The following is a 14,237-nucleotide window of genomic DNA, read 5'->3' as shown; positions in this document are numbered from 1 at the left end:
GCAGAGTGTGAGGATGCTGCAGACTGCCGATCTGAGGGATGAGGTATGGATCTGCAGAGAATGACGTCATCAGCAAAAAGATGGAGAGGATTTTGCAGAGGTTTGGAGAGATTATTGATGAAGACCAGAAAAAGCAAAGGGCCCAGAACACTGCCTTGGGGCACTCCAGCCTGAACAGGAAGAGGAGATGAGAGAAATCCATTCAGGGCCACACGTTGACTATGACCAGAGAGGAAGTCCGCAAGCCATGCATGGTTTTTTTTATTTTTTTTTATTTTTTACTGAATCGAGGCTCGTGAAAGAGCTGACATTTATTTCACAAATAAATCAACCAGACAAACAAAATATATAAAAAGAGGGAGCGGAAGACAAGAGAAGGGGAAGCACACAAACACTTGAGGGCACACAACATTTATGAGCAGGGAGATGTGTGGGAGGGAGAGGGCTTGGGTGGCAGAAGTATCAAACACAAGGACACCAAGGACTTCCAGGACAGAAGTTGGTATTTCAAAAAAGTGGAATTGGGGTGAAATTAGCGGGGATAGAAAAGATCAATGTTTTGGATGGGGGAAGATAAGAGATGGTGGTGAACAGCTGTTTTAATGACCTGGAGGGTGGAGTGGGATTGAAGAGAGTGAGGGAGTTTGTTCCAGAGGCGGGAGAAAAGAGGAATGAAGGAGTGAAGGTGAGCAGAGAGTTTTGATTTTGGCAGTTTAACCATAAGAGGGTTGCAGGCAGATCTTGTGCGACCTGTAGGAATATTTGCTGGACAGAGCCCAGAGAGAGCTGGGAGGGCAAGGCCAGAGAGGAGTCGGTAGAAGACGGAAAGACCACCAACCTGCCTGCGGTGAGTGAGAGGCCCTTGGAGTTAGCTTCATCGCGGTAGATTCCAATGATTCTGAATGCTTTGGTTTCAACAGTGTGAAGACGAGCTAGGTGTGAGGCAGGTGCACCAGCCCAGAGGGGAGAGCAGTATTCCATTGAGCTGCAGATGAAAGCCTTGTATGTGGTGAGGAGCTCAGGTGTGCCAAGTTCGTAAGAGTGTGAGATTTGTCAGGATTGAAAGACATGTTCCACTTGTATGCCCAGTCTGTGATTTTGTCCAGGTCTGCAGAGAGTGAGGAGGCTGCAGACTGCCGATCTGAGGGATGAAGAATGGAGCGACAGAGAGTAGAGTCATCAGCAAAGAGATAGAGAGGATTTTCAAGAGAGTCAGAGAAATCATTGATGAAGACCAGAAAAAGCACAGGGCCCAGAACACTGCCTTGGGGAACTCCAGCCTGAACAGGAAGAGGAGATGAGAGAAACCCATTCAGGGCCACACGTTGACCGACTAGAGAGGAAGTCCGCCAGCCATGCGTGGAGATTTCCATGGATACCAAAAGAGGAGAGTTTGGTGAGCAGAGCGGGGTGCCAGACCGTATCGAAGGCACGTGATGTGCCAAGGGAGACAGCTCTAATTTCCTGTTTGGCATTGAGGACCTCCATCCATTGTTGAGAAAGCAGAAGCAGCATGTCCAGAGTAGAGTGACAAGGTCTGAAACCAAATTGATGATCAGAGATCAAGCCATTGGAGAAGAGGAAAGATTTCATATCTGAAGCAATGATGGATTCCATGACTTTGCTGATAATTGGGAGAAGGCTGATTGGTCTGTAGTTGCTGGGATGTGTTTTTGCACCTTTTTGTGCAAAGCGGTGATGTTGGCAGATTTCCAAGCAGATGGCAGATGACCTTGAGCAAAAGAGAGGGTGAAGAGAACAGAGAGAGGGAGTGAAAGAGCGGAAGAACAGGATTTTAGGACCCGTGGGCTGATGCCGTCAGGTCCAGTTGCAGAATCAGAGTCGAGGGTTGACAGAAACTTTTCCACCTTGTCAGGAGGAAAGGACACAGAGTCCAGGAGCAGCTGGGTACGACTGGGTACGGTGGGTACAGAGAGGGATGGGTTTGGGACACAAGATTTAGAGGCAAACACAGAGTTGAGGCATTCAGCTTTTTCACGTGCGGAATCAGCCGTGTGGCCGTTTGAGGTGAGGGAGGGGATAGAGGGGGAACAAACACCAGAAACAGATTTGACCAGACGCCACCAGGATTTGGAAGAGGGAGACAGATAAGAGTTCTGTCCTGAGAACGGAGAGATATTGTTTTCTGGCTCTCCTGAGGGTGGACACACACTTGTTTTGGGCTTTGTGAAAGGAAATGAGATTTCCTTCCATTGGATTTGCTTTCCAGGAGACGAAAGCAAGTTGTTTCTGGGCAATAGCCTCACCACAAGAATCCGTGTACCATGGACGGGAGGAAGGGTATGACAACTGAAGACGAGATGGGATAAATCTGTGCATGAGAGAGAGCAATTTACTTTGGAAGAATTCCCAGGATGAGTTGATGTCAGAGGCGGTCGAGATGGGAGACCAGTCCAGATGATTGATGGCTGCTTGAAGACCGTGCCAGTTGGCCTGAGTGAAATGCCAGACTCGTCGACACTGAGGAGGCTCTCTGAGAATGGTCAGAGAGATGTCCACTTTAACAAGCACATGATCAGATGAGCCGATTGGAGCAGAAGAAGAGCAGCAGACATTTTCAGGGAAGTTTGTCATAACCAAGTCCAGAAGAGAAGATGCTCCGTTGACTGAGATCCGGGTCGGGAAATTGACAGATTGTGTCAGTCCCAGTGAGTCACAGAAATCCTTTGCTAAAGAGCCATGGCTGGTGAGAGAGGAACCCACACCCAGCCAACTGGCATGGTGACAATTGAAATCACCACATATGAGGAAGAGAGAGTTGGGATGGGTAGATAGAAGTTGGTCCATATTATCAGACAGCGAGATGTAGATGGAGTCATCACTGTTTGGTGGACGGTACAACACACATGAACAAAAGGTGGGAGCGAATGGGAAGCCGTAGCCAAAGGTATTCCTGGGGGTGATGTGGAGAGAGGGCAGTGCAGGGCGAGTGAGGAAGAGTTTTTTTATAAAGATAGCAACTCCCCCTCCAGGACGAGGATCAGGTCTATCATACCGGAGGAGGGAGTAACCTGGGAGAGATACCAAGGAATCAGAGACATCATGAAGGAGGAAAGTTTCTGTTAAGCAGATCACGTCTGGTTTATCAGAAGTTACCTGTATGGAGAGATCAGTCAAGTTTGAGGGAAGGCCCCGGATGTTTGAGGTCCATACTGTTAAAGAAGAGGAAGGGGGAGCATCGGATACAGAACGGGGGGGGGGGGGGGGGGGAGCGGTAGGGGTAAGATGTGGAAGAGGAGGAAGAGGTAGGGGAGAGCTGTTGAAGGTGTGTCAGAGATTTCAGAATAGCTTGGAGAAAGGGAAGAATGGGGCGGACAAAAGGTTTGATGGTGATTGGGTGAGGCGCAGTGAGGTGTTATTTGAGGAGGGGGAAGAATGAGGCAGAAGGTTGAGGGAGATGAAGGTGAAAGTTGGAAGGGGGAAGAAGCGGGGAGGACGCTTTGAGGAGGAGGGGTGAGAGGGGAGTCTAGGAGGGGAGGAGTGAGGGAGGGTCTCAGAGGGGAGGGGTGTGGGGGGAGTTTAGGAGGGAAGGGGCAAGGGGGGGAGATCTGAAAGGGATGGGCGATGGGGAAGATTTGGAGGGGAGGGGCAAGGGGGAATATTTGAAAGGGATGGGTGATCGGGAAGATTTGGAGGGGAGGAGCAAGGGGGAATATTTGAAAGAGATGGGTGATGGGGAAGATTTGGAGGGGAGGGGCAAGGGGGTGGATTTGGAGGGGAGGGGTGATGGGCAAGTTTTGAAGGGGAGGGGTGATGGGGAAGTTTTTGAGGGAAGGGGTGATGGGGAAATTTTGGAGGGAAGGGGTGATGGGGAAGATTTGGTGGGGAGGGGTGAGATTGGATTTTAGAAAGTGTACGATTGATGGGAAACGAACATTTATTGCAAAATGAGTTTCTTGAGACCTTCGAGTCAAAAATACGTTTGAGGACGCTGAAGGATGGGTGGAGTTCTGGAGAGTTTAGGGAATGTATGAAGGAGGCACTGTAACTGTAAGAGATGGAATTTTTTTTTGGAATGAATAGATTTGGTGAGCAAGTCTAAAGCATCCTTTTGTAGAAGAAGAAAAAGGTGTTATAGTTTTTGACAGAATACAGTTCTTCAGGGGACAGTTGAAACATTTTTTAACGACGTGAACACGTGATCACGAACAACGTGGTCGAAGCACCAACGAACAAATAAGAACGAACAACGGATAAGAACAGAGAAGGGATTTTTTTTTTTTTTTTTTTTTTTTTTTAGTTGAGATGAAAACAGAGACAGAGACCGATCGTGAAACGTGAAAAATAGAGACCGAAAGTAATTGCGAGCGCAATCGAAGAACCGCTGAGACAGAAACAAAGCCTCAAGCCAAGGTCAGACACGGTAGCCTACTAGTACTACACTAGGCATCAGTACGACACTGACACGATAGCGTCAGTACTACACTGATACGGGATACCATAGGAGGAGAGTTTGGTGAGCAGAGCGGGGTGCCAGACCGTATTGAAGGCACGTGATATGTCAAGGGAGACGGCTCTAATTTCCTGTTTGACATTGAGGACCTCAATCCATTGTTGAGACAGCAGAAGCAGCATGTCCAGAGTAGAGTGACCTGGTCTGAAGCCAAATTGATGATCAGAGATCAAGCCATTGGAGAAGAGGAAGGATTTGATATCTGAAGCAATGATGGAATCCATGACTTTGCTGATAATTGGGAGCAGGCTGATTGGTCTGTAGTTGCAAGGATCTGTTTTTGCACCTTTTTGTGTAAAGCGGTAATGTTGGCTGATTTCCAAGCTGATGGCAGATGACCTTGAGCAAAAGAGAGGGCGAAGAGAACAGAGAGAGGGTGTGAAAGAGTGGCAGAGCAGGATTTTAGGACCCGTGGGCTGATGCCGTCTGGTCCAATTGCAGAATCAGAGTCGAGGATTGACAGAAACTTCTCCACTTTGTCATGAGAGAAGGACTCAGAGTCGACGAGCAGCTGGGTACGACTGGGTACGGTGGGTACAGAGAGAGACGGGCTTGGGACACAAGATTTTGAGGCAAACACAGAGTTGAGGCATTCAGCTTTTTCATGTGCGGAGTCAGCTGTGTAACCATTTGAGGTAAGGGAGGGGATGGAGGGGGAGCAAACACCAGAAACACATTTGACAAGCCGCAACCAGGATTTGGGAGAGGGAGACAGGTTTGAGAGTTTACTTCACACTTGAGTGTAGAGAGATATTGTTTCCTGGCTCTCATGAGGGTAGACACACTTGTTCCGGGCTTTGTGAAAGGAAATGAGATTGCCTTCCGTTGGATTTGCCTTCCAGGAGGCGAAGGCAAGTTGTTTCAGAGCAACTGCCTCACCACAAGATTCAGTGTACCATGGATGGGAGGAAAGGTATGACAACTGAAGACGGGATGGGATAAATCTGTGCATGAGAGAGAGCAGTTTACTTTGGAAGAATTCCCAGGAAGAGTTTATGTCAGAGGCAGTAGAGATGGGAGACCAGTCGAGATGATTGATGGCTGCTTGAAGACCGTGCCAGTTGGCCTGAGTGAAATGCCAGACTCGTCGACGCTGAGGAGGCTCTCTGAGAATAGCCAGAGAGAACTCCACTTTAACAAGCATATGGGCAGATGAACAGATTGGAGCAGCAGACATTTGCAGGGAAGTTTGTCATAACCAAGTCTAGAAGAGAAGATACTCCATTGACTGAGATCCGGGTCAGGAAATTGACATATTGTGTCAGTCCCAATGAGTAGCAGAAGTCCTTTGCTGAGGTGCCATGGCTGGTGAGAGGTACCCACACCCAGCCAGCTTGCATGATGACAGTTGAAATCACCGCATATGAAGAAGAGAGAGTTGGGATGAGTAGATAGAAGTTGGTCCATGTTATCAGACAGCGAGATGTAGATCGAGTCATCACTGTTTGGTGGACGGTACAACACACACATGAACAACAGGTGGGAGCGAAGGGGAAGCCATAGCCAAAGATACTCCTGGGGGTGGGGTGGAGAGAGCGTAGTGCAGGGAGAGTGAGGAAGAGAGTTTTTGATAAAGATAGCAACCCCACCTCCAGGGCAAGGCTCAGGTTTATAAATTTAATTGAACATATCTCTATGTACCTACAACTTGGGCTGCTTTTACCAAGTGCATCGCATCATTGTCACGATTGCATCTCTTCCTGACTATACCTCCAAGATGCTCCACAAATGTTAGAAGAATGTCACGACCCTCTGAGTGTGCTGTGCGATCAGGAAATACCGCTCGTGCTCTGAACCCAGTTGCCACTGCTGACACAACTGCACCAGTTGAGTCAGATGTCGACCAGCCAGACTTGTTAACTTGAATGCAGGCCAAATATCTCTTTCATCGCTGTAGTCCTCCATGTATGCCACTAAATCCACAAATGCAATGCCGTGTAGGTAAGCATCGGGCCCTTCACTAACACGACTTTCATCAGGCTTTGATGCAGTGCTGTTTTGGGGTTGATAGATAATTTGCATGATACTTTGCCTCTAGTACCATCACGTCTCCTGGAGCTATCATCGTGCGTTTCATATCTTGCAGATGAAGTGCACATTTACAAACACGCGAGTCCACATAAAATGTTAAAGCTTCATGAGCCTGTTTTTTCCTGCTGTTTTTCCCCCTCAAAATAAACATGTTCCATCTGTCTCTCTTGCCTTGGGCTTCTTGGGTGGACTTTTCCTGTTCCTTTATCTTCCATGGCTTTCATCTTCTTCGCTCACTCGACCTCGCGTTGTTGAATTATAGGCGACAAGGTTTGTGCAATACAGACAAATTAGCCATGAGTGTTTGTTGAATGCTGCCCTCCTCATCAAACCTTTCAATGTCCACAGGCATGGGCATGTTTCCAAGTTCCTGGAATTTATATAGAGATTATCCATGAAAGACTTGTATCCACCACCAACATAATTTTTTTGGATCACTTTGTTGGACACTGCAAAGCCTCCCATGTCCTCCTGCTACAACAAGCATATCTCCCATTTTGTGAATGGAACGGTTCTGGGTTGTTTAGTTAGACGTACCTTGTTTTGTTTTTTTGTTTGTTTTTTTTTTCTTCCATTTTTTTTTGACCCTACTACAAATTAACAAATGAGGTAGAAAAACGTACCTGGCTTGGCAAGATATACAAGCAGGATATACGAGACGTACCTGGTTTGGCAAGATGGACGAGTTTTACATGTTCGGCCATTGGAATTGCCTAATATTTGATATCTAAGAAAATAAGAATCTGTTCGTCAAATTGCAACAATGGTCATGCGTAAACCACTCTGAATGGTTGAGGTCTGAACCGCTCATTTGACCTCCTACCTCCCCCTCCCCTCCCCCCCTCCTCCTCAGTGGATATTCTGGATGCTCCCCCTCTACCCCTGACACACATTCCACCTCATTCTGTATTCCTTTGTTCTCCGTTGAATCATCTATGTAAAAAGCACAATTGCATTCAATCTGCAGTTTGAAAATATATTGTTCATGCAATGGAAAAAGCTAGTTCGGTGCTGGGTTTGAATATTGAGGGTGGTGGGGAGGGCATTTTAAACCCAATAAAATTTTTTGTTGTATCTCCTTTTGTTATGTTATTCAAGGTATCTCATAGTAAACTTGAAAGTAAATTTACTGATTATATGGAACAGTTAGTATAGTCATTAAACAAAAAACACCCATAAATAGCCACTTAAAGAAATTTATTATGGGGTCAAATGACCCCTGTAAATTCTGCCATTGGTGCTTTCCTGGGGTGGCTCCACATCGACTATTAATTGTAATGGTCCCAACTGTAAATGTACCATTTGTGGAGTTTTTAACACGAAATGTACAATTATTTCAATGTAGGAGCTTCGCTGCGAGACAACAAAGATTTGAGAAGAGCAACTCTCTTACATACTTGCAGGTTGTGGTATTTCCTCTTTATCTCTGTCTCTCTCTATCCATCCTTATCTCTCTCTATCTATCCGTCCTTATCTCTCTCTCTATCCCTCCTTATCTCTCTCTATTTATCCCTCCTTATCTCTCTCTATCCCTCTTTATCTCTCTCTATCCCTCCTTATATCTCTATCCCTCCTTATATCTCTATCCCTCCTTATATCTCTATCCCTCCTTATATCTCTATCCCTCCTTATATCTCTATCCCTCCTTATATCTCTATCCCTCCTTATATCTCTATCCCTCCTGTTACGGATTCGTCACTTCCGTTGTTGTGGTTTTCATCCACTGTAAACATTTTTGGTTGCATGTACTATTATTGTTATCGTTTAGGTGAAATAGAGATAACTGTTTTCAAAAGGTAAAAAAGTTAGTGTTTAAAAAAAAAACGGAAACCGGATTGGGAACTGGACGAAGAAGAAGAGGCGGAGCGAGTGAGGTCGGAGAAGGAGCCGAGCTGCGTTGAGGTTTTGAGCAAACGCTGGCGAACGGGGGTCACTAGCGAACTTTGGGGTTTCCTGGGAATGGGATTCCTGCGACAGAGTTGTTATTGCTGTGACAGATAAACCTGCGTGACAGGTTTTGCAGTTGATTCCGAAGAGAATCATTGGAGTGCCGTTACGTCTCGAGAACGGACCGTTGGCCATTTTGCCTTGCGCCTGATTTCGCATCGCTCCAGGTTTTTCACCTCGCTTCATCCATTTCAACGCATCCAGCCGTTAACCTGGTGTGTGTGTGTGTAACGTGGATTTCGAGTGGGAATTTGTGGTTCGCCGTGTGGGGAGCCGTTGAACATCCATACCCAAAGGTGTGATTTCCCAGTCGCCTCTTGAGGACACTTTTGCCTATCTTTGGCAGTGTGACTGTCAACCGAGTGGGATTCTGGTCTCGATACAACATCGTTCTGACGATCACTGGAGCGTGGATCGACTTTGGTTTGAAGCTGGGACAGAGACATTGGGAATGTTATTTTCGCTCACTTGGAGCACAGTGAGTTATATTGTACGAAACTGATGGTACCATCATAGGAATGATATCTTGGTTGTACAATTGATGAATATTTAACAATACTTGTTTGTTGGTAACAATTGGTGTGGTTTCACCATTGATCTTTGACACACAGAATAACACATCTTTCTGCCGTGACTCCTCTCGGGGCTCGGAGGTACAACGTGACCCGGGTTTGGGGAGGAGCACGTAACACTCCTTATATCTCCATCCCTCCTTATCTCTCTATCCCTCCTTATCTCTCTATCCCTCCTTATCTCTCTATCCCTCCTTACATCTCTATCCCTCCTTATATCTCTATCCCTCCTTATCTCTCTATCCCTCCTTATCTCTCGCTATCCCTCCTTATCTCTTTATATCCCTCTTTATCTCTTTCTATCCCTCTTTATCTCTTTTTATATCTCTATCCCTCCTTATCTCTATCCCTCCTTATATCTCTATCCCTCCTTATATCTCTATCCCTCCTTATATCTCTATCCCTCCTTATCTCTCTATCCCTCCTTATCTCTCTATCCCTCCTTATATCTCTATCCCTCCTTATCTCTCGCTATCCCTCCTTATCTCTTTCTATCCCTCTTTATCTCTTTCTATCCCTCTTTATCTCTTTCTATCCCTCTTTATCTCTTTATATCCCTCTTTATCTCTTTCTATCCCTCTTTATCTCTTTCTATCCCTCTTTATCTCTTTCTATCCCCCTTTATCTCTTTTTATATCTCTATCCCTCCTTATCTCTATCCCTCCTTATTCCTCCTTGTCTCTTTCCTTCTTTATCTCTCTTTATCCCTCTTTATTTCCCTTTTTTTCCTTTCTTCTCTTCTTTTTCTGTCTTTTTTTCTCGTCTTTTTTCCCCTCCCCTTCTCGTCTCAGTTCACAACCTCAATCACCTCGCTCTTCCATGAACCATGATCTTCCAAATAAAATAATATTTGTTGAGTACAAGGTTATGGATTTGTGCATTTTATATATTTTTTCCAATGTCGTTGTTGATAGGATGAATGGATGTTGTGATTTGTAAGAGCGAAAGGGGGTGCAGGTTGTTAGGGAAATGCAAGTTAGCAGTTAATTAAGAAAGTTAATCATGTTGTGGTTTCCTTCAAAGAAAAATAAATGAAACTAGAACGACACTCAGTAGAGCGCATTCCTCCGCCAAGCTCAACAGTTTGATTTATATTCCAATGATAGGCCAGATCTGCATTTGGACCTCAACTAAAATCTAATCAGTTTGTTCTTGTCATCTACTCGACTCATTCACCAAGTTTTGTCACAACCCCTCCACAACCAACTTTTTGAGATATTGTGCTGCATGCCCTTTTTGGTCCTCGTGATCCTGGTGTGTACCCCAATTTAGAACAGGTACACCGTATCCCTGCGCATCGTAAGAGGCGACTAGGGGTTGGCGTCAGGAAGGGCATCCGGCCATAAAAACATTGCCTCAAACAGGGAACCATGATTGTCATGGGGCCCGCAAGGCTAACCCCGCTTTAGCGGGGAAAATGGCCTTAAACGATCATTAATTAATTAATTCATGCCCTTTTTGGCCCCATCTCTCAATGGTGAAGAATCACTGAGGAAATTTAAAAATTCTCATATCCGGATCTTCACCAAAATCTAATCAATTGGTCCTTGTCACACACTCAACCTATCCACCAAGTTTCGTCCGTATCCCTCCATAACTTCCATTATCTAATCCGAGATATTCTGCTTGTAGACAAATAGACAAACAGACTTAAACTAGGGTGAAAACATAACCTCCGCCCACCTTCGGTGGTGGAGGTAACAATTTTGTCAGTTGGGACACTCTCCCCTGATCATGTGTTCGCTTGTATCACTTTAAGTGGAGAAATTGCATGGAGGTGCCAATTTACCTGCCAAGTAATCTCCATGGAGATTCCTGGAGTCGCTTTATGTACAGCATTTTGGCAACTTTTTTCCTAAGTACCTTTCATGAGGCTGTGTTCTTGTAGATCAATTTAGTATGGTGCTGGTGTGTTTTTTTTTTTTCTTATTTGAGAATTTGTGCACGTGCAGGGCAGCAGGTGAAAGTGCTGTTCATGAAGTCTGCGCTTCCACAGCACGTACTCGCGCACATCTGGTGAGTTCTGACAGATTGAGCACTGCTTTCAGTGTTTTGCTGGAGCTGTTTGAACAAACAAACTGACAATTATTTTATAATGCTCTTCCGTTAATGAGGCAAATTATTTGTCTTCAAACGTGCAGTAATTTCATGAAAGGCAATTGTTACGTGATTGGTTTACTCGTGGTTTACACCACCCCTCACTACTTTACTCCAATGTTCAGGTCCCTGGTGGACACAGATGCAGATGGACATATCGATTGCACGCAGTTTTCCTTCGCTATGCATCTTGTACGGAATGTGATGTGTGGTTGCCCACCGCCATCGGCCCTACCGCCACATATTCTGCTGGCTTTCGCGGCTCCAATGCCTCCCACAACCTGTGAGACTCCCAATGGGGTATCCCATATGCTACATAGCACCAAGAGGCACTCATGTGAGTGGTACATTGGTGCTCGGCTCGTAAAACATGCACTTAAACGATTGGTTTATTGCTCCAAAAGCATCCACTGACCATCGATAACCTGTTCTCCTTGCACAGTGGCGTTTGAGGAAAGCCGGCGTGCCAACATGGAAGCGGGTGAGGTGGAGTTGGAAAGGAGGCGTACATTGCAGCAGCAGGAGGCAAAAGAGCGAGAGGAGAGGAACAGGGAGCAGCAGAGGCAGAGACAGCGCAAAAAGGAGGAGGTGATGCGTCGGGCTGTTGTTTTAGTTGTTTGGAAAAGATTGTTTTGATTGCTGAGGAGCGAACTACTAAATACCACTCTATTACATTTTATCTCAGCTCTGGACTGGAGGACTGCTGTGCCCTCTTGATCTCTCTGCTCCACAAACTATAATGACAATTTTAGTTTGATCTGAATCTGCCAGGAACATAATGCATAAATGCAGTAGGAAGTATGCCATCACTCTGTTGCTCTCTGTTGCATACTATGTGAACTACCTTGTGATGGTACTGCTCATGGACTCGTGTAAAATGGAGGAGGAGGAGGAGGAGGAGGAGGAGGAGGAGGAGGAAGAGGAAGAAGAAGAAGAAGAATAAGAGGAGCATTCAATTCGAACCAGAGTCCAAGTGGCAGGAAAGCTTCAATCTGACAATTTGTTGTTTGGTGCGGTGCCAACAGGGGGTGCAACATCTTCGAGTTAACCACACTCTGGGGATCTCGTTAGGCTGGGGTTATATTTTAAAACTAACAAGCATTCTGAGTATTGCGCTGCAATACATGTCCCCTACCGGCATTGGGTAGCACTGTCATAGAAGACAGTATTATGACTTACCGCACTCCAAATTATAGTCCGGAAAACTGTTGGGGAAATTCCCAAAGTTCAAAGTGCCATAACTTTGTCAAAAATGATCGAAACGTCGTGAAGTTCGAACTTGATCTGTAACTTATGACGAAACCATGTACCAAGTTTGAAATCATTAGCATGAAGAGTTCAGGAAAAAATTCCGGAAAGCTGTTCTTTGCGTGATGGACTGACAGACCGACAGACCGACAGACGGAGGGACGGAGTGCAAACCTATAGTCCCCTACGGCGTACACCGGTAGGGGACTAATAATAGGCAACCGCAACCGTCCTTGACCATGTCGTGGAACGTCGGCCGAGGCCCTCACCTTTCTTTTTTCTTTGTTTCTCCGCAACAGCTGGATCGATTGACACAAAACTTTCAACATAAGAGCGCCTACCCATGGATATTTTTTAAACAAGGTTACATGATGGTTGTATGGAAAATGCAGCTAGTGTCCCAAAAGGTCCATTTTCTGTCGGCATGAGTTGCAGGGTGTTTCACGTATCAGGAATAAACGGCCTTGACCTTGTTTCGTCATTATGTAATAGCATTGACAATGCTTTTGTGATGTCATAATTTTATATTGGAATTTTCTTCTCATGACCAATGCAGGAATGCAGACGGAAGGATTTGGAGGCCGAGAGAGACAAAATGAGACGAGATGTGGGGAAGTTAAAAGAGCGGCACACAGAGCTTAACAGAGAGCTTAACCATTGGGTGAGTTTTTAATTTGCTCATTTTCCCTGTGTTCGGTGAGGAATTCCCAAATTATGCCTAAGGTATCTTCACTTGGGGTATGTTTCAAAGTTGTTATACATTTTTGGAATCGGTGAATGGTTGCTTTAGATGTTGATATTCACATGGGCTACATCCCAAGATCTCTTTGCTGGCTATACCAAGCCCTAGACAGGTTTCATTTTGGATTTGCTCATTTTGAATTTATTTTTCTTATGGCTGACAGGATAGATCAGAGGTATGCACACTCTCACCTCGAAGCCGTCTTGCCTGGGTTTGAATCCTGACCCAGCTATAAACTGCCATCCTGGTGTTTCACAGGCAGGGTGATTCATCAATGTGTGTGCCGTCCCTCAGATGGATGTTAAATTGTGGCATCCCGTGTGCCGGCATTAGTTGCAAGATTCCGAGGTGATCTTCGTGACGAGTATGCGAGCACTTGCCTGCACCATTGCCAAATTCCCATATCCCTGCCTTAGATAAACGTTTGTTAAACGTCCGGCCTGGCCCGGGAAAGCCTTGAACCAAAACTTCCCCTGACCAACCCCACAATAATATGGGAATCATTTTGCCTGCTAAAGTTTGGATTTATTTCTCTTGTAGTGTCTGTATCTAACATTTCTTTGTTTCCCATTTCATTTTGCATTTTATGCTCGTTTTTTAAAATCTTTGCACTCAATTTTTGGGATGTGTGTGTGTTCATGTGTTTATGTTTGGCATGTGTGCATGTGCAGGGAAGTACATTGCACATGGGACACTTGATATCGGCCTTTGTGTATGCTGTCAGACTGATTAATAAAAATGCTTTCACTGTGTTTGAAACACATATATGACCTCAGTTGTGAATCTGCACAAATGATGAGATTTTGCTTATTTATCTTGTACTTTAACAATGTATTCATATTGTCCTAGCAGCAAGCAAGGAAGGAGGCACTGGAGCAGAGAATGGAGGAAATGCGAAAAGACGCCGGCATATTCCGCAAGGAGCTGGATTCCACAACACAAATGATTGTACAGCTCCAAGCTGAGACAGACAGTCTAATGGAACAGCTTCAGGTATTCATAGGCATTCATTCATTCGCTTTGTTACATTCAAACTGGTTGCCACCCAATGCTAGCATGCTCCTCTTCCACCTCTTATTTCACAACTTTTGCTGTATTTACATTAAAAACTAGAACAGCACTCGGT

General features: G+C 45.4%; 1 protein-coding gene across 7 annotated transcripts in view; it reads left to right on the top strand.

Moving 5' to 3' along the window:
• Nucleotides 1-14,237, top strand: part of LOC137415825 (intersectin-1-like) — a 62,197-nt gene that overhangs the window by 24,783 nt on the left and 23,177 nt on the right. For 4 of the 7 annotated variants that reach the window (XM_078774094.1, XM_078774098.1, XM_078774095.1 and 1 more), the window contains exons 4-8: nucleotides 10,977-11,040; nucleotides 11,247-11,458; nucleotides 11,564-11,709; nucleotides 12,926-13,030; nucleotides 13,964-14,104. In XM_078774094.1, the coding sequence (XP_078630220.1) occupies nucleotides 10,977-11,040; nucleotides 11,247-11,458; nucleotides 11,564-11,709; nucleotides 12,926-13,030; nucleotides 13,964-14,104 (668 nt within the window). Of the gene's footprint in view, nucleotides 1-10,976; nucleotides 11,041-11,246; nucleotides 11,459-11,563; nucleotides 11,710-12,925; nucleotides 13,031-13,960; nucleotides 14,105-14,237 lie in introns of all 7 variants that reach the window. The other 3 variants (XM_078774093.1, XM_078774092.1, XM_078774096.1) reach the window with 1 other exon arrangement.

The sequence above is a fragment of the Myxine glutinosa genome, chromosome 3 (assembly GCF_964187855.1).
Source record: "Myxine glutinosa chromosome 3, kmMyxGlut1.1, whole genome shotgun sequence".
NCBI classification, from domain to species: Eukaryota; Metazoa; Chordata; class Myxini; order Myxiniformes; family Myxinidae; genus Myxine; species Myxine glutinosa.
This window is presented reverse-complemented; position numbering and strand designations above follow the sequence as displayed.